Consider the following 23272-nt stretch of genomic DNA (forward strand, 5'->3'; position numbering starts at 1 on the left):
CTGTATTTTTCCTCCATCGGCGCTGGGTTGCCTTTCGGTTGGAAGGGGGGCCTCCGGCAGTGTCCTGTGGCCTGGCTTGGAGTGTGCATCCGCCGGGCGGCGGAGATCTGGATTCTTCCGGCGAGGAGAGAGCTCCGGCCGTCGCGCGTCACGCGGCCGGCGTGGAACGCGCATCCGCCGGGGAGTGGAGATACGCTTCCTCCCGGCGAGGAGAGAGCTCCGGGCCGTCGCGCGTCCCGCGGCCGGCGTGGAGCGTGCATCCACCGGGGAGCAGAGATACGCATCCTCCCGGCGAGGAGAGACATCCAGCGGCCCAGCGGCCGCGTGTGAGCCGTGCGTCTTCGCGGGTGTCCGGAGCCTCCGTGGAGCAGCTGAGGGCCATTTTCCAGCTCGGCCTCTGGAAGTCAGACGCCGGGGCACCGTGACAGCCGAGGCCGACTCAAAGTGCCTCTCTGCTGGGGAGAGGAGCGCCGCAACTTTCCCATCCAAGCTAATTGTGGCTAAGTTAGCGAAAACTGTCAGCTCTTCAGCTGACCCACCTGAAGACGGTAGACAAGCTGACTTTATAACACTGGCGATGGATGAAGAAATACAGCCGAAATGAGCGACTTGCAGAGATTATGTCCCGCGCTAACGCTCCATTGCTGTGGCCCCCGCTAGTGCGGCTACATCGTTTGGATCTAAATAACTTCTGAAGGACTCCGAGCTGCACGATGTTTGTCTGAGTGAGTATATGAGCATGCACACACCTATAAATAAGGTCCAGGTGTCAAAAAACTGGAGTTGCCCTTTAAAAGTGACTAAGGAGCTGTGGAGATAATTTTTTCAATTGCGTCTCAAACAAGAAGCTTTAATCTCACTAACTGAACGCTCCAACTGCACTTTGATGACCGAGTTTTTGTTTTATAACAACTTCAAAATCCATATTCAGCAATTCAACACACCCCCATCACCCGCATCTCCCAACACAAAACGCAACAGAACACACCATCCGTTTGCTCCGCCCCATTATATTAGGTATCATATGAAACTAAAAAAGCTACACTTTAAGATGACTCCAAGTAGAATATTCTCTGAGCTAACCACCTCCCATTAAGGGCAAAACAAATCGAAAACCAATCTTCACATTTCAGAGCCAACACCTCAGATCGCATGTTTCTCAAACACTTCTTCACCAAATCTCAAAGATATTCACACCAAACACAACATATTTTATTTCCTTACCGTTTTGTGGTCATTTTCCATCTATCCACACTCTCCTCTGGCAATTAGTTATTGATTCTGTCATGTGTTTGGCAATTATTCGTAAACATCTACAATTTACTTCGTTGCACTTTTCTATAGCACATGGCACATTGCTTTTGTTTTTCTTTATGTGCATTTTGCATAGATTATTGTTTACATATTGAGAAAGGGATTTTTTTCCCCATGTGACATATTTAACTATTTTTATACTGATCATACTGTTATGAATATATTTCAATTGGAAACTCAGTCAGGCTCAGTCAGTCATCAAAATGTATTTTATACTGTGCACAGTGATACAAACTAATAATATACAGAGAGGGGTGCACAGATACACAAAAACCCCTTTAATATGACCTAGGGTCAAACACATTCAACATTCTACTTGACAGTTTTCCCAGTTGTAAAATAAGACATTCAGGAAGTCACAGTTGATATACAGGTTGTTGCTGTCTGTTTTATCTGCTGTGTGGTTCTTTTCCGTTTTATTTTACAAACAAGACACACGCACACACATTTTAATATGTTAATGTTGTGAACTGCATCCATGCGCTTCGTTTCTCTGTATGTTCTCTGTATGTGAAATTTTTATTGTGTGGAAACATCTCAAAAAATCAACACTATAATTCTGTAATATTTCAGCAGACTGCCTTAGTGTGCCGTCAGCTCAAAACGTTTGGGAATCACTGTGCTAGACCAATTTGAAGTAACCTGAAAATGATCTAAAAGTATTTATAATACATGACTTTGCTTGAATAATCCAAAGGATTACATTACAGATTACATTTTTGGACATGTAATCAGTAATCTGTCAGGGAATATATTTTAAACGTAACCCTCCCAACACTCCTTATAAAGTAACTTGCAATCTACCTTAGTGACTTTAAAAATCAAGTAATTAGTAACAGTTACTTTTTAAAGGCTAATCTGTAATCAGATTACTTGTTCAAGGTAAATGTGGCAATACTGCTTAACATTAGGAGTTATGACTTTTTTTTCTTTTTCTCTGCAGCTCCATTAGTCTCAGATGTTTTCTGCAGACATTATGGCGAATGAAGGTGAGTCTTGAAAGGAGTTTGAACAATCTTTTGGAGGGGAGAACATCGCACTAAGTGAAATATGAATGTTACAAATATACAATATACAGTATATAAATGTTACATTTCTGTCCCAGTGTCAGCTTCATCGATAAAGCACAGGAGAAGCTTTCGGTTGACTCGACCTAACAGTGAGTATAGCCTTCACACCAGCAGGAGGCTCTGCAGCAGAGCTCATTGAGAGTCTGACATTGTAGAAGCAGAGATTAATATTTACAGCCAGAGGAAAGAGCACTCACTCTGATGTGGATCTACAACCCTGAGATCTATAGCACACAACACAAACAACATGGCAACAACAGAATAGAATAGTACATTGTACCAGAGTCAGCCCGGGCTCGCTCTTTTAGTAGCGCTCGAGTAAGATGTAAGTTTCTTTTCCCTGGTGGAGTCTGTGCTGGAGCTGTGGCAGTGCGAGAAGCCAGTCTTTTCTTACTTTCTGGAAGATCCTGCTCAGCTGTTGCTCACTAAGCATCTGGCGGAGTAATGGTGGACAAAACAAAACCTAACCAGCCGGAGCGCGCATTACATCATTCCTTTCAAATTCTCCCCAAAAAACTCTGGTGCCGGACCGGCACTGCAACTTTCAAGAGACAATTTAGCGCTGTTAGAGGTACGAGCAATGAATATGTCAGGGCACATTGTACACATCATTAAAAATGTGTAACATATTTATGGTGGAAAATAAGTATTTTTAAAGTTGAAAAACTTCTTAATCACCTTTAAGCAGCACCGACAGCGGGTGGCACGCTCCGCCCTCGGTGGCCTGAGTCCCGGGTCCACTCGGTCCTGTGTCCTGCTCGGCAGCAGGTCCAGTACTGGGTGTGTGTGTCACCGCTGTGGGGAGGAGGCCAGGCCGCAGTGCCGCTGCTGTCTGACTATGATACATAATTAAATGAAACAATAAAAATCTGAGCTGTATAACGTGAGTCAGACCGAAGTGGACAAAATCCTCCTTCCAGTGGTTCAGGGACGGCATATTAGCATGTGAAGTAAATCCGAATGGTTATAAAACATTTTAAAAGACATGTTTTCTTTTCAATCCGTTAAAATAACGTTTTGATACACACAGACCTGAGCATGGCAGCGCTCCGTGGAAGGATATACCGGAGCACAGCAGTAGAAGCCATAGACTCAGCCCCTGTGCGCCGGTATATCCTTCCGCAGAGCACTGCCTGGCAAAATGTAGGCAAATGAAACTATTCAGTGCAACTCCCTCCCCAAAAAAAAACAAAAAAAAAAACAACACTGTCAGTCCTCAGTCAGTGACATTAGTGACATTATTTACATGGCCACTAGGTGGTGCTTCATGTTAAAATCTATCCAATGGTCCTAATCCCAAGCATGGATTAAAGACCTTTTTGGTCATTTGAGCTGGAGGACTTGTTGCTTTGTTAAGGAGCATGAAAATGTATTTCAGCATCAAAGCCAGTATTTTATACCTTCCTGTGTTGAAAGAAATACACTTGGGGTGGTTGGGTGACACTCTCAATGAATTAAGGAAATGACTTGCAGCCAGTGCTGCCAGTAAAACACTCTCATGACCCAAACAAGGCTCCTACATCCTGACTGCTGTTATGATCACTGATTCAAGGTCAGAACTGTCTGATTTCACCATAAAGCTCATGTAAGACATTAAACAACTTTAATAACTTTCTTTCCAGTGTCGGAGCTGAGGCTGGTTCTGTTGGGGAACAGCTGGTCTGAGAGGAGCTCAGTGGGAAACTTCATTCTGAGGATGAACACATTCAACACAGAGGAAGAACTGAATCAATGTGTCTGTGTCAGCACGAAGTCCAAGGACAATAAAATCTTTCTTATCAACACCCCAAACCTTCTGCAACCAAACATCTCTCTGACAGAACATCTAGAATGTTGTATGAGTCTCTCTTCTCCTGGACCTCATCTGTTCCTTCTGGTTATTCAGCCTGAAAGCTTCACAGAGGAGAACAGTCAGAGGCTTCAGTCCATCCTGCAGAACTTTGGTGAGCAGTCATGGACTCATTCAGTTTTACTGATATCAGGGCCTGAAGAGGAGACGTCACCTCTTGAAGAAATTTTCCCCTCATTGAGAGATTTGATAAAGAAATGTAAAGTCAAACTGTTTTGGAACAAAAAACCCCAACAACAACAACAAAACCTGTTGACATGCATTTGGGAAATGATGAAGGAGACAAAAGGAGAGCATGTGACACCAGAAGTTTACAGAGATTCAAGTTCAGATTTACCTTCAGGACCAAAAGATTTGAAGACGGAGAGACCTTCTACCAGCTTCAACCAGGATCCTCCCGATGGAAGCAGTAAGTGGATAAAAACTTTAATACCAAAGAAGAAACACAAAACTGTTGAGTTGGGAGGGTATTGTATATTATTGTTATGATTATTATTTCAAAATGTCTTTTTTCTTTTTCTGGGGGGGCTGAGCACTGATGGTGCGTAGAACCCTATTGGATTTGTAAGGTTGATTGTTAAAATTATTATTATTACTACTACTATAATATTATAAAATTATTACAGTGGATTGGCTTTTTGGGGTCCTCACTCAGCATATGTACCAAACTGACAAATTTTGGTGGAAAAATCCGGCCTGTGGGAAATGTTTCTATTTCATTGGTTTTCCAAAAAGGGGGTTGACGATGGCTCAGCAATGCCACCTCTGAATTTTTTAAAACTCAAGAAAAATCAGTGGTTTGACAGAGGAGAGTGAAATTTGATAGGGATATAAAGTCCCTGTATCTACCAGCCATTTGATTATTTCGTTTTGATTTCGGAAATCCAAAAACTCAACCCAGTCTCACTCCAAATTGTGTAATATCTACGTTGGTTCACAGCACATAGTGTAGACATGTGACGATAAACGCATAGAGTGTGTTACACTGCTACGTTTCATCCTCCCAGTCTTTCCTGTGGGCATATCTTCAGGTCTTGTGACTGCTGTCTCTCTCTGCCTGCTCCAGTGAAAAACATGGTGGACATCTCCTCTATTTTCAGTGGATAATGCTGTATTTCAAGATAGTTTGAGGACTTACCTTAGTTTTGACCACTTATTTAGAGACAAATATCCACTTTATTCCCATACTCTCCGGTCAGCTGATGCACACAAACAGTAGTTTATTTGTTTTGGTGTATGTTCTTTCAGCTTGAAACATTAACCATGTCAGCAGTTTTCTGTTGGCATGCCTGCCTGACTTTTGCTTCTGCAACATGTGTCCTCGATGGTGTATTTGAGTTCCTAATTTTGGAGAATGATCCTCTGCTCCTTCAATGTGACGTTAGCTGATCTGCAGTTTATGCAGGCACCTGTTCTGCTGTTGTTCTCGTGTGCAAGATTGGAAAGAGTTGGGTTGAATTAACAAATACTGCTGACAACCTGCTCTGTCGTATGCTTATTAGTATAGTGAATATCTGGGTAAGTCAACCCTGGTAGCAAAGAAATATTTCGACCCATTTTGTAGTAGAGGCCTCTGGAGTGCTCATAATGTTGAGGGCTCCTGCTGTTGTTTATTCCTTAAAGTGTTGTTGTGGGTCTGTGGTTGTGACTGTGTCCATGTTTGGTGAGTTCAGGACCAGAAATGAATTCCAACATTTGTTTATTTAAAGTAAAAAATGATTTCAAAATTTTAAATTCTTTCAATTTGTTACATGGTACAGATGAAATATGTGTCCAGCAACTCCATTAACTACCTGCTATTGTGTGCTGCATGCACAAAATACATTACTTTAGAAATCAACAGAGCCTATTTAATTACTTTCCACGTCTCCCAAAACACTGCTTTTTCTCATCAGTTGATACATTTAAACTGATTTAAACTTCTGATGTTCAGCAGATGTTAATAAGAACAAAATATTGTAAATGCTCTTCATTAAAAATGTTAAAGGTGTTTCACCATCTAATTTTCAGTCTTATTCATGTTTTCATTCCAGAACATGGACTCAGGATCGTGTTGTTCGGAAAAGGTGATACCAAGAAAATATCGCTGGGAAACATGATCACTGGGAAACTCTGGGAGGCTATATCTTCATTTTCACGATTTCATGGAACAAGAAAGTGTGAGTCTGTCAGTGGAGAGTGGGACAGAAAACCTTTGACAGTGGTGAAAACTCCAGACATCTTTAATCTGCCAGTGGAAGCTGTGAGAAAGGAGATGGAGAGGTGTGTGGAGCTCTGCTCTCCAGGACCAAATGTTCTGCTGCTGCTAGTGAAACCCTCGGAATTCACTGAAGAGAACAGAAAAACTCTGATGTTCATCCTGAGTCTGTTTGGTCAGGACGTCTTCAAACACTCCATGGTTGTCCTGACCCATGAAGATGGAGATCGTCACCCCACAGTAGACAAACTCATCCAGGACTGCCAGCAAAAGGTTCACAGGTTAACTGCTGAATGGAAGGATCCTTCTGACCCTGACTTTCAAGAATTTATGCAGAAAATGGAAAATATAGTGAACGCCCACAGAGAAGAGTTTCTGGTAGCAGACAAAGAAACAGATGTTGGAACAGTGACAACAGAACCCAAACCTCCGGTGAACCTGGTGTTGTTTGGTAGAAGAGGAACTGGAAAGACGTCAGCAGTCAATGCTATACTGGGACAAGGAAGGCTCGGGCCAGCTGCCACCTCCTCAGAGTGTGTCAGAAACCAGGGAGAGGTGTGTGGACGGCGGGTCTCTGTGGTGGAGCTGCCTGCTTTGTATGGAAGACCTCAGGAGGAGGTGATGGAGGAGGCTCTCAGCTGTGTCTCCCTCTGTGATCCTGAAGGTGTCCACGCCTTCATGCTGGTCCTGCCTGTGGGTCCACTCACTGATGAAGACAAGGGAGAGTTAGAGACCATCCAGAAGACCTTCAGCTCTTCAGTCAATGACTTCACCATGATTCTGTTCAGTGTGGACTCAGATCCTTCAACTCTCAACTTTCCAAAGGGAAACAAGGAGGTAGAAGAGTTGATTCAGAGCTGTAGTGGAGAACATTTTGTTCTCAACATCAATGGAAGACAAGAACTTTCAAGACTGTTTTATTATGTCGATAAAATGAGAGACAGAAATGAGGAACACTCCTACACAATGAAAATGTTCCATCAAGCCCAAGTAACAAAGATCAACCTCCTTCTGTCGGAGCTCAATGACCTAAAAGCAAAGAGCTCAGGCACCTGTAAGTACATCACTGATGATTTCTGTCTTCAACAGGACATCATTTCTCAGCACAGCATTGTTCTGTTGTTTAATTGTAAACGTTTGTTCTTTTTTCACAGGTGATGAGGAGATACAGAACACAGAGTGTCTCCGGATTGTTCTTCTGGGGAAGACCGGCAGTGGAAAGAGCTCCTCAGGAAACACCATCCTGGGAAGGAAGGAGTTTAAAGCTGCACCTGGAGGGAAATCGGTCACCAAACATTGTCAGAAAGCAGTGGGTGAAGTGAACAATCGTGAGATCGTTGTGGTCGATACTCCAGGACTGTTTGACGACAGTTTGTCCAATGAAGAGATCAATGAGGAGCTGGTGAAATGTGTGAGTCTTCTGGCTCCAGGACCACACGTCTTCTTGTTGGTGGTGAGTATCACCAATAGATTCACACCAGAAGAGAAAGAAGCACTGAATCTCATCAGGAAAGCATTTGGAAAAAACTCTCTGCTCTTCACCTTCATTCTGTTAACAAGTGGCGATGCACTGGATGATGTTTTAGTGTCAGATGAAGAATACATCAAAAATAATTGTGAAGATTCATTTAAGAGTCTGATTTCTAACTGCGGAGGAAGATACCACGTGTTCAACAATCGCATACGAAACCCCAATCAAGTCAGCGAGCTGATAGCAAAGATCGATTCCATGGTGAAGAAAAACGGAGGGGACTGCTTCACCAACGAGTTGCTGAAAGAAGCTGAAACAGCGATAATGAAAGAAATGGAAAGGATTTTGAAAGAGAAGGAAGAAGAGATGAAGAGAGAGAGGGAGGAACTGGAAAAGAAGCACGAGGAAGAAATGCAGAAGATGACGATGAGAATGGAGAAACAAAGAGCTGAACAGGAAGAGAAGAGAAAACTGATAAAAGACCAACTGAAGGAAAAGGAAGAAAACATCAGAAAGGAGCGAGAGCTGAGAAAGAGAGAACAGGAGAAGAGAGCAGAAGAAGACAGGATAAAGAAAAGACAGGATGAAGATAAAAGACGAGAGTGGGAACAAAAGCTTGAAGAGTTGGAGAAGAAGATAAAATGTGAAAGTGCACAAAAAGAATTCATTGACAAAAAACTGGTGGAGACTCGAGAGGAGATGAGGAAGGACAGAAAGAACTGGGAAAAGGAAAGAAAAGAGTGGTGGAAGAAAAAAGAGAAAGAAGATGAAGAAATACGACAACAGGAGCAAACAAAACTGTTAAAGCTTCAGGAAGAATTTGAGCAGGAAAGAGGAAAATATGAAAAGAAAAGAAGAGAAGATGATAAAAAGAAACAGCAGGAAGAGGAGAGGAAGAGACAAGAATTAGAAGAAAACTACAAGAACGAATTGGAGAATATGAAGAAGAAATATGAAGAGGAGGCCAGAAAACAAGCTGAAGAGTTCAATGATTTCAGGAACATGAAGGAAATGGATTTTGCAGCTTTAACAGACAAACACATGCAGGAATTGTTTGAACTACAAGAAGAGCATTCAAAAAGACAACAGGAGCAAAAGAATGAAAGTGAAGAGAAAGAAAAAAGCCTGAAAAACCACATGGATGAACTGCTGGACAAACACAAACAAGAACTGACTGACGTGACTCTTGCCATCCTGATGCAACAAAAAGAAAATCATGAAAAAATGAAAAAGCTTCAAACAAAACACAAAGATGACATGGATAAACTCTTGTCTGATCAGAAGTCAGATCTGGATAAAAAGATGACAGACGAAATCAATCGCTTGAAGCAAGTTCAGCAAAATGAAATGGATGCTCTCTTGAAAGAACCTGAAACAGAAAGCAAAGAACAGAGAAAGGCTGAAATGGCCACCAATCATGAGGAAGAAATGCAAAATCTGACAACAAAAGTGGAGGCTCAACAAAAACAAACCTGGAGTACAAAAATAGATGAACTACAAAAACAACAAGATGAAGAAATGACTGAGTTCAGAAAGGAAATTTTCACTGAGCTGAAAAGAAAAGAGGAAAAAGAAATTGAGTTCAAGAAACAATATGATAAAGACATTGAAGTACTGATCCAGAAAATCACAGATAGAGACCATGATGTGAAAGAGTTGGAGACACTAAAGGAAAAGCAGGAGAAAGAACTTCAGGAACTGAAGAAGAAACTTAATTCAGAGCGGGGCTGTAAGATGTCATGAAGATGATCAGATGGCAGCGAAGATTCATGATTCCTTCCTGCTCAACATGACCTGGTACGAGGCCATCATGTTCTACTTTTCTAGTTTTATAATGAAATGTTAACCTAGAAATGATCTGGAAAGACACTGGCCTGATCCTGAACTTTTGAGTCACTGCTGGAACTGCTGGAATGTCTAATAGGACTATGTTTCCATCCATCCATCTGTCTATAAAAGTTCCCTGTATTCATTTCCCAAAGAATTTTAACTGCTTGAATCTTTCAGTGAAGCACAAAATCTCTCACAGCTTATTAAATGTAATATTCAGTGCAATTTTATCTTTTCAGACAGATTGTCATGTGGTTTTAAATGTTGAAGATTTTTTAGGAAAATCTTTCACTTTTCACTGTTCATCTTTTCTTTGTGGTTTGCTCCGATGTATTTGAAACATTTGTATCTGATGTTTGTTGATGACAGAGGAGAGTCTGTGTTTAAATATTAATATTTCTTGTTTTATTTTAAAGACAGCACTGTAGAGATGAAAACTGATTGCCCAGCAGAACATTTACAACCTGTGCGTGAAGCTACACTCATGAACTGCTGCAGTTTGTTTGAATGTGTCATATAACACAGTAACTCTAACAGCTGACTACATGTAGAGTCATCTCTTCGGGCAGATTGTCAAGTGAGCTTAAACGGGAAGATTTCTTTTAGAAATTTTTGTGCTTTAGAAAGATAATTTTCTTCCTCATTTTTACCAGTTTGATGGACAATGCCTGAACTTTTCTGAATGATTAATGTAAATTCTCCTGGAAATTTGTTTTGGTAAGTGGGACTTTAATAAACTCTCTTAACAAACAATACTGGACTCAAGATTCAAGATTAAAGAACCTTTATTTATCCCCAAGGGAAAATTCAGTTCATGGCCATGCACCACAAGGCGCACCACACTTGAAGGAAAAAAGCCACAGTTTGTTCAAAAGGAACAACATTACAGAGTGTCTGACCTTAACTGGGGATATTGTTGGACGATGGAAAGAATACTTTGAGGACCTCCACAGTCCCGTCGCCACATCTTCCGTGGAGGAAGCAGACGCTGAGGTCTCAGACGTGGACTCATCCATCACCCAAGCCAAAGTCACAGAGGTGGTTGGTAATCTCCTCGGTGACAAGGCAGGATGTCCAGGGTGCCAAGGGCAGGTGAGATTTTTCCCAAGTACCTTAAAGGAGAGCCATGCAACTTTTGCTCTCGCGCTCCCCCTACTGGTCTCCTGTGAAAGCTCACTGTCGTAAACGTTTTCCGCATCTCCCCCGCCCCGCGTGCAGAGAGCGTCCCACTCCCGTTTCCTTTTTTCCCGCTCGTCAAAGGTTTTTTCTGTCTTTTTGGTTTTGCCATCCGTGAGCACCTAAGGGTGGCGTTGTTGTTTGTTTTAAGCACTTTTATCCTTGTACTCCCGTATGAGTGCCGTAAAGCAGGTTTGTTCTCACAAGATGTAGTCGGGTCGCTCCTCTGAAAGTTGCAAGTACTGCTTTCAGGACACAGACACCAGGGGGAATGGGGGGACCGGCGAATCATCGCGCAAAGTCTTTGTTTACCCCCACAGGGATTCTGAAAAACATTTATTGAGGTAAAAAAGTTGCATAGTTAGCACAACTTACATATAAATTCAAAATACAAAACAGTGTTGTCGACACACCACACGCAACAGAGAACAATCTCAAACCACAATCTAAACAGCACCAAAATAGAGCCGACAACCAACAGAAAGACCAACAAAACCAAAATCAAAATTCTTTTTTCCCTTTTTGTTTTCCTCCCCCCACAAAAAAGTGAAAAAAAAAAAAAAAGTTGATGAAACAAACAAGTGAACAGACAAGGCCACAACAACAAAAGGAGGTGTAGGGAAGGAAGAAAAGTGCAAGGAAACCACAAACCTTTTTTTTATTTTATTTTTGGAGAATATAGCTAGTAGTAAACTCGGGGCGTGCATCAAGACACTACAGATCGCCATTAGTCTAACCACCACAAGAAGACAAGGTAACTGAGTCCACAGGTAGAATGTGAAGAGTGATTAAAGATCAGTGTGATCATGCAAATATGATGGTGATCATGCATATATGACCTCTGACCCCTGAGAATCAATCAATCAATCAATCAATCAATTTATTTTTGTATAGCCCTGTATCACAACAACAGTTGCCTCAGAGGGCTTCAAGATGTTACATTGGTTGGTAAAAATGAAAACAGTGAATAAGCAAAATGGTAATATGTCAGATTCACAGTAACGAGACAAAACGAAGCAACCACCGCCTTCGACCCTCACATCCGGCAAGAAAAAACTCCAAAAACCCAGTTGGAAAAGAAGAAATCTTGGGGAGAACCACAGTATGGAGGGATCCCTCTCCCAGGGACGGACAGCTTTGGCAACAGCTGGCATGAGACAATAAGAAGTAAAGCCTAGGACAATGTTGAGTACAGTCCGTTGGACGGTCCAGCACAAGAACCACGGATCCCAGAAGTAGAACTGAAGCCAGTCCACGGGCAGCACCGACAGGAGTGTCCTCCCGGTCCGGACAGAGCTTGTTCGTAGGCCCTCGTAATAGTGGAGTCAGCAACCAAAACTGGAGAAGACTCCCCCTCGAAGGGGGGGGCAGCAGGTGAAAAGCAATGAACGGACTAAAGGGAATAACATTCAGACATTAGAGGATAGGGCTCAGTGCACCGTACTTCCCACAGCATTCTAGCTCCTAGGGCAGCTTTGTGAATAGTTTAGTATTTAAACTAGGGCTGTCAAATGATTAAAATTTTTAATCAGATTAATCACAGCTTCCAAATTAATTAATCATGATTAATCACAAATAATCACAATGTCCAATTATGTCTGAAATATACCCTTTTTTCCTGTATTGCATTAACAAAAAAAACGACAGGATGTGATTATATATATTTAACACGTGATGTGTTTTATATTTAAGGCTCCAAATAAAATAAATATTCAAAAAACTAAAACATGCACACCATAACATATTCTCTGTGTGTGTGTGCAGTGCTCCCTCTGCAGTCCCTCTAAAGTTGGCTTTTGGCAGGAGTTACATTTTTAGGTCTGTAACAAATGTAGTACACATACCACACTTTTTTCTTGCACAATTCAACAGGGCATTCTTAGCCAGTGTTCCTTTTTGTGTGGAGAACAGAAAACTGCTTCAATATTTTTTTAATCAAACAAGTAGAATCCATGGGGCCAGCCGGCTTATCTCCCTCCATATTGCTTTCTTCTTCTGTTTTGATAAATAAATTGACGCCAGGCCTCCTTTGCCTCCTGTCTGCTGCCCGTCCATGCTTCACATGTTTGCGTGGGTGCGCGCTGCACGTTGGTCCGCGTGACGTAAAAGTCGTCATGAATTCCTGTCCGCTAGGGTCCGCGCGGACCTATCCGCGGGTCCGCGGACGTCCGCACAGCAGAAAAAACATGACGGTAACAGTGAAAGTAGACGGAGCTCCAGCCTGATGGCTCCACTTAAAGACACGGAAAGAGTGAAAAACTCGTGGAAAGAGAGAGCAGACTGTCTGGAGGGAGGAGAAGGTCTGCAGACAGAAGAATCGCTCTGGCGCCGCCCCCGCGATTCAGAAACAGAAAAAAAAAAAGGCTAAATAAACTTTAATACTTAATGATAATGTACTGGCAGTGTATGTGCTTAATTTTCTCTAAATAATCCGTAATAAAGGAACAGATAAACAGTCTGTAGTGCCGAAAAAGCTTCTCGATCAGCCGAGGCTGAGGTGAGGCTTCTTCTTCTTCAGATGCTGGCAGTGTTGCCAGGTGGGAAATGTAGGATTATCGTACCAGAGACATAAAATTATCGTATTTTGAGGAAAATTATCGTACACCCGTCATAATCAAAGTAAAAAAGTATAGATTAGGTATAGAAATAGACATAGCACCAGGTTTAAAAGGTAAATTTTCATGATAACTGACAAGGAAATAAAGATCTGGCTTCAAGTATTGAAATTTTATTTTCAGTGAAACAACATTGTCTCTGTCCTCACAATGAAAACAATTCATAAAATAAACAAAAACTGCACTTATGCAAACTTAAAAGCGCCTGTGTCGTGCCAAAACTTGATTTTTGCCAGAAAGTGATTTCCGGTCCGCGGAATCAGTTTTTGTCGAGCAAAATAAGCTGATTTTGACATTGTAATGTCTTTACTAGTTTTTCAAGTGGTATAAAGTACTGGTTGTGTTCAAATGTTGTAAATCTGACTCTGCTGTGTTATATTAAATAATTTTGGGGCAAAATATCCCTCTGTATACAATACCAGAGGCATGAATCTGTTTTAGGCAAGCAAAATAAGCTGATTTTCACATAATGTCCCTTTACTCAATTTTCAAACCATACAAAGCAGTGCTTGGTATCAAATCACTCTGTTGAGTGATCTAGTAATTTTGGTGCAGAAAAAAAAGAACATATAGAACAAGGCAACTGGACGTACAGGAGGCTATCAAATGCAAACACATATAAACATCGTTCCATTTTCATAAACAAACTTGTTTGAGCCAGATGGAGCCTGCTGCAGAGTCAGAGAAGCTGCGCTTTTCAGCTGTCTGGGGACCGGCTCCGTTTGTTCTTCTTTTTTTTTTCATTTTTCATTTCCTCACTCATGGGGCGCAGCAGACTATTCAGCCAATCATTACCGTTGTTCTGAGGCCGGCTCACATTTAGAAAAGCAGGATTGGCTTGAAACTTGTCACATGGAAAGAGATGCCTTCAGGGTTCACAAAAAAAATTCGACAGACAGTGGCGACAGGCTGAATACAGCCAATGGGGTATCTTCACAGCTTCACTACTTCCTGAAAAGAGCTGTGCACATTCATTTCCTGTCTTGCATTATTGGCCAAAATGATTCATCCAGGTGTGTCTGGTTTAGACTGCTGCAACAAGACACACCTGGATTAATCATTTTGCCCAATAATGCAAGACAGGAAATGAATGTGCACAGTTAATTTCAGGAAGTAGTGGAGCTGTGAAAATGGCCCATTACAGCCACACTTTGACGGAATGGTCAAATTATCGTATATTTGGCCTTTTTTGGGATTATTGATCGTACATCGTACAGAGGGCAAAATTATCGTACAAATACGATAATTATCGTACACCTGGCAACACTGGATGCTGGCAGCTTGCAGGCAGCTTGCATTCCACACGGGTGCACTACCGCCACCCGCTGGTAGAGGTGAGGCTTGTCATGATGTGCATGCGTTAAACTGCGTTAAACATTTTAACGAGATTGATTGCATAAATTAATTAACGCAATTAACGAGTTATTTTTGACAGCCCTAATTTAAACTAGTATTTAGTTAGTATAGTTTAGATAGTTTAGTTTAGTTTAATTTAGTTTCGTTTCGTTTCGTTTCGTTTCGTTTCGTTTCGAGTCCCTGGCTGACCTGATCATAGGCTGCATCGAAGAGAAACCTCTTGAGCCTAACCTTAAATGTGGAGACTGTGTCTGCCTCTTTGACACCACTTGGAAGCTGGTTCCACAAAAACGGTGCCTGATAGCTAAAGGCTCTTCCACCTAGTGTCCATTTAGAGACTCTAGGAGTCACCAGTAACCCTGCATTTTGAAAGCGAAGTGCTCTGATTGGTTGATAAGGCGTTAAAGCATCTTGGAGATAGGTCGGAGCCATCCCATTTAGGATTTTGTAAGTCAGGAGAAGGATTTTAAATCTAACTCTAAACTCGACTGGAAGCCAGTGAAGAGATTTTAGAACGGGAGTAATGTGTTCACATCTTCTAGTTCCGGTTAATAATCTGGCGGCCGCATTTTGAACCAACTGAAAGTTTTTTAATGCACTTTTTGGGCAGGCTGCAAGAAGGGAGTTGCAGTAGTCCAGTCTAGTAGAAACAAATGCATGGATGAGTTTTTCTGCATCGCTTCTAGGTAGAATGTTTCTTATTTTAGCTATGTTGCGCAAGTGGAAATATGCTGTTCTACAAGCCAGGTTGATGTGTGCTTTAAATGAGATATCTTGATCAAATAAGACCCCGAGGTTCCTGACAGTAGAGGAGGAGGATACACTGACGTTATCTAAGGTGATAATCTGTTCAGATAGACACTCTCTCAGTTTATGGGGGCCTAGTATTTGCCAGGACCTCTGTTTTGCCAGGATTAAGACGGCGATAGTTCGTAGTCATCCAGGTTTTAATTTCTCTGATACAGTCACTGAGTCTGTCTATTTGATTAGTTTGATCAGGTTTCATAGATAAATACAATTGTGTGTCATCTGCATAGCAATGAAAATTGATATCGTGACTTCTAATTATGTTCCCTAAAGGAAGCATATATAACAGAAATAAAATTGGCCCGAGCACGGACCCTTGAGGAACCCCATAACTGACCTGGGAGCACGGTGAGGACTGTTGGTTAACGTGAACAATTTGGTACCGATTAGATAAATAGGATTTGAACCAGCAGAGGGCTTTTCCTCTGATGCCAACCTCACATTCTAACCTCTGCAGGAGAATATTGTGGTCAATTGTATGAAAAGCTGCACTGAGGTCTAAGAGAACCAGGATTGAGACTAGACCTGCATCAGCTGCCAATAGCAAGTCATTAGTGACTTTAACTAACGCAGTCTCAGTGCTGTGACAAGCTCTATATCCTGACTGAAATTTCTCAAATAAACTATTGTCCTGTAGGTGGCGGCAAAGCTTTTAACCACGACTTTTTCCAGGACTTTTGAAATAAAAGGCAGATTTGATATCGGTCTGTAGTTGGCTAGAATATCAGGATTAAGATTAGGTTTTTTCAGCAGTGGTTTGATTACTGCGAATTTAAATGACTGTGGCACATAGCCAATTTCTAGAGACGTATTTATTATAGTTATGATCGTATTTAAAATAACTGGAAGAATATCTTTCAAAAGCTTAGTTGGAATTGGATCTAGGAGACAGGTCGAAGTTTTAGAAGACATTACAATCGAAGTAATCTCAGCCCCATCTACTGATGAGAAACTATCTAGTATTTCAGGTATTTCAGGTGGTGGCAGTGGCTGGTTTCCCTGAGCTTGATCTGAGGAAAGCGCTTCACTGATTTTACCTCTGATGGTTATGATTTTATCATTAAAGAATTTAAGAAAGTCATGGCAGTTTAAAGATTCTGGGATTACTGGTTCCACTACAGTATGACTGTTTGTCAGTCTGGCTACAGTGTTGAACAGAAACCGAGGGTTATTTTTGTTTATTTCTATTAAACAAGAGTAATATAATGTCTTGGCTTTAAAAAGAGTTTGTTTATAGCTTAGCAAGCTACATTTCCAAGCCTTCAGACACTGTTCCGATTTAGATTTACGCCACAGTCTTTCTAATTGCCGAGTTTTTTGTTTGAGAACACGGGTTTCAGAATTAAACCATGGAGCAACACGCCTGGGTCGATTGGTTTTCAGCTGCAACGGAGCCACTACGTCAAGGGCAGATTTTAGTGAGTGCATAGCACTGTCAACGAACTGATCACTATTATCACCACTGGTCAATAAGCTCATTTCTGTGAGTTCACAAGATAATGCAGCAAATGCAGGCTGGATCAATTCTTTGTACTGAGCCACAGATTTTTCAGATAATGTCCGTATCAGCTGAATTTTATCTTTTTGAGCAGAGTAGTCTTCAATCAAAACCTGAAAAGTAATCAAAAAATGGTCTGAGAGTATGGGGTTCTGAGGGAGAACATTTAGGTCACTGACCTCTATCCCATATGTTAAAACTAGATACAGGGTGTGCTTGTGACTATGAGTGGATTCATCAACATTTTGAGTGAAACCGATACTATCTAATACTGCAATAAACGCATTACTCAAACTGTCACCAGAATCATCCACATGGATGTTAAAGTCACCTATTATAAGAAACTTGTTATGAGTCAATACTATATTGCTTAAAAACTCTGAGAACTCAGTTAAAAAGTCAGAGTAAGGACCAGGAGGTCGATACACATCAATTAATAGCACTGCTTTTTGATTCTTCCAATTTGGACAAGTAAGCGTTAGTATTAAGCTTTCAAAAGAGTTGAATTTAACATTAGTTTTGGGTTTAAGAAGAAGACTGGAGTGCGATATCACTGCCACACCTCCACCTTGACCTGTTGATCTAGCTGTTTGGAAATTAACATAGGTTGGAGGGGTACATTCATTGAGCCTCACATAGTCATCTTGCTGAAGCCAAGTTTCTGTTAGAGCAAGGAGATCAATGTTATTGTCACCGATAAGGTCATTAACTAACAGAGATTTAGTGGAGATTGCTCTAATGTTTAGTAGACCTCATTTTATGTATTTCCTACTGGAAAAGTTATTCTGTCTCGTATAGGTGTTAAGCTTTTTACCCATTGACTTTTTTTTAATGCTTTGAGCACTATGGACAGACACAGTCTCTGTTTGCCTAGGTAAACCTCCATGCTTGACTTGTAAGAATCCAAGAGCAGGATTAGTGACGGGATCAACAAGATCAACAGAGGAGCGTTCTACACGACTGCTCTGCGCCCGGGGCTCATAGCTGGTTTGTCAATTTAGGGTACTAAGCCAATCAGCCATATTGTGAGCTAAAAGGGCTGCACCATCCAAAGTTGGGTGGATGCCGTCCCTGTGGATGAGCCCAGGCTTTCCCCAGAAGGTGCACCAGTTGTTTAGAAAAATAACTCCGTTTTCCTCACTCCATCTAGACAACCAGCGATTGAATGATGAAAGTCGGCTATACATTTCATCATTGACCAAACTGGGCAGGGGACCAGAGAATATTACAGCATCAGACATCGACTAAGGGCCTCCACACACTACAGGATAATCGGGCCGAATTTTGCCCCGATCCTCTCCTCCCGATCGAGGCTGACAGGGTCCGATTGTCGGGAGTATGCAAATGAGTTCGGGTCCGATCTTCGTGTAGTGTGCAGTGTGTTCCGAGAGATTTTTTCCGGTCGGAGCCTCTCGGGAGGCGTCGGAAGGGGAGATCGGAGATAATGAACATGTTCAATATTTCCGATCGCAAATCCTGTAGTGTGTGGTGCGCTCCGAGAGGCGCCGATCGCCCACGGCTGGGAGTGTCACGTGTCGTGGAAAACAAGCCAATGAGGAGTGAAGACGTCAGGGCAAGACTGAGCTGATTGACAGAACGCATGGTAGAGAACAAACAAAAACATGCCGCCCGTAAAGACCAAAGTGCCCTGGACTTCCGAAATGGAAGACCAACTCGTGGAGTTGTGGCAAGAAAGGGAAATTCTGTATAACGTGTCATCCAAGACATACCACAACCGGACGGACAAAGAAAAGAGCTGGACTGACATTGCAAGTGCAATGGATGTGCCCGGTAAAGTGATCAGTATTACAGCATCATAATAGTTCAGAATACAGTTTAAAGTACCTGTAGCCATCATCCAAATAACTGGCATGTAATGCATTTATATTTAATATTTTATGTCGGTCAGTCCATGTCTGTCATGTAATCATATCCATCCAACATGTATATTTCAGTTATATTTATGCTGTCTATATATGGTTGGGTGTTGTAATCTTTCATTTGTCGATTCAACACTGCGCTGCTGACATTTCCCCCTGTGGGACAAACAGAGGACTCTCAATTTAATTAATTAAATCAACCAGACACATAAAAATGTGTCGCAACTCCAGCTGATCCTGAAACATCACACTGTAAATCTAGACAATGCCAACCACATACCGTAACTGTACATGGCAGCAGTTGTAAAAGATGCAAATTGCTCACAGTGTAATATCAAACGTGTGTGCGTATGAAAGACAAAGTTACAATGGCATCATATATACTTTCTCATTTATTCAAATACAACCACACAGAAAACGTTCAGTGTGTGTGTGTGTGACAGAGAGAGAGAGAGAGAAAGAGAGAGAGAGAGAGATGCACCTACATGTATTGACTACATTGTATGTCTTTCTCAACAATTCCAGTGGAAGAAGTCAAGACCAGAGTCACCACCTTGAGAACACAGTACTCAAAGCTCCTCAAGTGCAAACCCAGTGGCAGTGCCAACAAGACTTTAACAAGCAGGCAGACATGGTTGTTGAAGTCATTAACATTCCTGAAAAAGCATGTCAGTCAACGGCCGACTGAGAGTAGTGTAAGTACTGTCAGATGTCTGTTGTGAACTGTAATCATTACTGTGTGCGCTATTATTTCTGTCATCACTATGTTCACAACAAAGCCAACTGTGTATGCCCTTCATTCGTCATGAACCTTGTATTTGTTGGTCATCCCTTGTTATTCACATCTGGAGGCATCACATCATCTCTTTCTTACAGCTTCCCCAATCAGTGAAAGAAGCCCTGGCCACTGAGGAGCACACCAGCGGTCCAGATGATGAGGCAGGATTGTCTGGAGACGTCACTGCGGAGGTGCCAGCCAGTGGATGCCAAACACATTGTCCACAAAATGACGGTGATGATGACAATGAAGATGATGACAGCTCGACTGTCACACCTTCCACTCAGTGCAAGAGGCGGAAAAAAAGCCAATCAGGAGACGCCATTGAACAGCAAAAGGTGAAACTCTTACAACAAATGTGTGACGCTGTCGATGCCAGCAGAAGCAAACCCGCAGATGCTGACACGACTTTTGGAGCTCAAGTCACACAAGAATTGAAGGCAATTACAAACGCACCAATCAAGACCAGGGTGAAAAGACAGATCATGAACGCTCTCTACGAGGCCCAAGAGCTCGACCAATCATCCACGCTGCCACCCCTGTTTCCTCCACCATCTGTGTCCCACAGACAGCCAGCTCCGCCATATACACAGCCACCACCTCACGTCACTGCAGCACACCCTTACCACCCTGTAGCACAGCCTCACCACCCTCCATTACAGTCTCATCACTCTGCAGCACAGCTTCAATACCCTCTGGTACAGCCTCACCGTCCTCCAGGACAGCCTCCTCACCCTCCAGGACAGCCTCATCACTCTACAGTAGAGCCTCACGTCCAATGTACGCTTCCTCCCGCTCAGCAGTCTGGGTTTCTGGCTTTGCTGGATGATGATGACCATAGCTAACTGTGACGTCATCATTTGTTAGTGTTCTATGTTGCACTTTATTTCATTTTCAGAACAGTCGCACTTCATTTGAGTCATTGTTTTTTGTTAAATGTTCCAAGTTGTACATGTCACAAATGACCAAGAATGAAGGTGATTGACATTGTTCTTTATTGAAAAGTTCCTCGGAATAAACAAGGTCATTTCAGTTCCAAATGTGTTTGCTTTTTCTTCTAATGATGACATTCTGTGAATGGCAAGGGGGAAACAGAATATGTTTGTCTTTATCTGTTACTACAAAGTCCATCAACCCTTCAAACACTACAGAAAATGAAATGAAATACATATATTAGCTATTTGGGATTTGTCAGCTAACAGCCTTATCAAATGAAGTTATCCTGCCAGGGAACCCGACCTGCAGGTGTGACAAAATACGTCTTCAGTTTGTCTCTCACTTCTTTTGCAGCCATGGGGTTGTTGCCACATCTCCCGATTTGAAGAGGGAGCATAGCGCCAAGGCCATCATTCCTCCATAAACCCTCCACAAGCCTGTGGTCGGTGGTCTCTGTGTCAGCCAAGCCTGGAATTGTGTATGTTTCTGACCTAACCTCTCGCAGGTAGTTGTGGAGACATACGCATGCCAGGATGAGCTTTTGCACTTTGTCAGGATGGAGTGCAATTGTGGAGAGAAATACTCTCCACCTGTTTGCGAGAATACCGAACCCATTTTCCACCACTCTGCGGCCACGAGAAAGTCGGTAATTGAAAATCCTCTGCTCATAGTCCAGCTGGCGAAATGGGAATGGCTTCATGAGGTCAGATCGCAAAGAATATGCGTCATCCCCGAGAAACACAAAAGGCACTTCCATGTCAGAGCCTGGGAGCGATTTTGCTGCAGGAATACTGAGGAGGTTCCTGTCCAGCGCTTGTTTTAAATCACATGCTGCGAATAAATGGTAAATGGTAAATGGTCTACACTTATATAGCGCTTTTACACTGCATTGACAGAGCCCAAAGCGCTTTACACTGCATTAACACATTCACCCATTCACACTCACATTCACACACCAGTGGAGGTGGCTGCCATGCAAGGCGCTCAGTCCACCCACTGGGGGCAATTTAGGGTTCAGTGTCTTGCCCAAGGACACTTCGACATGCAGACAGAATACTCCCGCGTCAGATGCTCTGCCCTGTGCTCCCAAGTTGACATACTTGAACTGATACTTGGCATCAACTACAGCCAGCAGCAACACGGAGAAGCGTCCTTTGTAGTTCCGAAACGTGCTTCCAGTGTGTGCTAGTGGCTGAATAGTGATGTGCTTTCCATCAATAGCCCCTAGGCAATGGGGAAACTGCCATTTCTGAAGAAAGTCTTGTGCGATGTCCAGCCACTCCTTTTCTGTATTGGGTGTCTGAAATTACAGTGTCATGATCAAAAATAGTTATCAGCATTCACCCTGGACTGGTGACACATGCACTGTCATACAAACTGTGAAATATGTCGTGTTTTACTGTGCCTTGCAGAGTGAAGTTAGAAATACATTAGTGAATAACTTTTAAGATGTAATTACATCGGGGACTACAGTTTCAAGTGGCTCTTACAGGTTCTTAGCAATCAGTTTGCATTGTTGGGGTTACTAATGCATACTACTACTCCATGATGACATGCAGTGTAACAGTAATGTGTTGTTCAATGTTGTACTGGATTTATTTTCATTGACACTGGCCTTTAGGACATTACAACAGTGCTTACCTTTAGATATTCATCATGGAGTGTACGGTGCAGGGCTTCACATGTTTGGCTCACTATCATGGAAATGGTGGATTCTCCCACCCGAAACTGGAAACTCAAAGATGAAAATGATTCTCCTGAAACGGAACACGACACAGAAGCATGTGTACGTTAAGTGGACACGAACACATGGACTGTACACATTTGTTTTAAAATTCCAGTTATTCCCTTTTGCCTTTTTAGACTTGTTAACCTAGACAATGAAGCTTGGATCATTTTCATTGTGTGACTCGATTCTGTGAGGTCTCTTTACAGACAGACACTTTATACATCTTCCATGATTTCAGGATACAACACAAACCTGTCGCCAAGAATCTCAGAGTTAATGCCAGTCTCTCCTTTGCAGTGATGGCTCTCCTCATTTTGGTGTGCATCTTGGTTATCAAGGGGGCCACTTTATTGAGAATAAACTCCAATTCCTCTGCATTCATCTGGAGCAAGCTCCTGAAACCTGCTCTGTCCTCCATCTGTCAACAGAATGCACACAAGACTTTTCACATCATAGAATTGGCCGTCAGTGTCAAGCTACTGCAATCCCGCACGTGTCTACACATATGACAAAAGAACACATTGACATTTAAGCAATATCCAGCATTGTAGTGCAATTACATATCAGACGACTAACACTAACAATCATACAGAAGTTCACGACGCCGCTCGCTGTACCGTATTACAGACACATATGTTACATACGACATATCTCTGGCAAGAGCATTTCGGCAACTTTGTCCAAGTACAGTTACCGCCGCTGACTGTGTCTGGTGTTAGAATCACGCACACAGTACTGCTCTCTGTAATACTTGCGACACTTTTTA

The 23272-nt window shown here is 42.3% G+C and overlaps 2 protein-coding genes across 9 annotated transcripts in view; one reads left to right on the forward strand and one right to left on the reverse strand.

The window, feature by feature from the left end:
* Positions 1-20861, forward strand: part of LOC115404353 (WW domain-binding protein 11-like) — a 25676-nt gene extending 4815 nt beyond the window's left edge. For 2 of the 7 annotated variants that reach the window (XM_030113644.1, XM_030113645.1), the window contains 5 exons: positions 2258-2303; positions 2420-2473; positions 4007-4642; positions 6267-7484; positions 7585-10484. In XM_030113644.1, coding sequence (XP_029969504.1) covers positions 2273-2303; positions 2420-2473; positions 4007-4642; positions 6267-7484; positions 7585-9644 — 3999 coding nt within the window. In that variant the 5' untranslated portion in view covers positions 2258-2272 and the 3' untranslated portion in view covers positions 9645-10484. Of the gene's footprint in view, positions 1-2257; positions 2304-2419; positions 2474-4006; positions 4643-6266; positions 7485-7584; positions 10824-19588; positions 19759-19939 lie in introns of those variants that run through there. The other 5 variants (XM_030113648.1, XM_030113649.1, XM_030113646.1 and 2 more) reach the window with 3 other exon arrangements.
* On the reverse strand, positions 20820-23272 carry LOC115404354 (protein ANTAGONIST OF LIKE HETEROCHROMATIN PROTEIN 1). 2 transcript variants are annotated; one of them, XM_030113652.1, is made up of 5 exons: positions 22759-23272; positions 22419-22534; positions 21834-22077; positions 21081-21617; positions 20821-20912 (listed from the first exon to the last, which is right to left on the reverse strand). In XM_030113652.1, the coding sequence occupies exons 1-5, from the start codon at positions 22922-22924 to the stop codon at positions 20899-20901; spliced, it is 1077 nt and encodes a 358-aa protein (XP_029969512.1). In that variant the 5' UTR covers positions 22925-23272; the 3' UTR covers positions 20821-20898. The 2 variants fall into 2 exon arrangements, with proteins under 2 accessions (XP_029969511.1, XP_029969512.1); XM_030113651.1 differs by having other exon boundaries at positions 20820-21617.

This window comes from Salarias fasciatus, chromosome 17 (assembly GCF_902148845.1).
Source record: "Salarias fasciatus chromosome 17, fSalaFa1.1, whole genome shotgun sequence".
In the NCBI taxonomy this organism is placed as follows: domain Eukaryota; kingdom Metazoa; phylum Chordata; class Actinopteri; order Blenniiformes; family Blenniidae; genus Salarias; species Salarias fasciatus.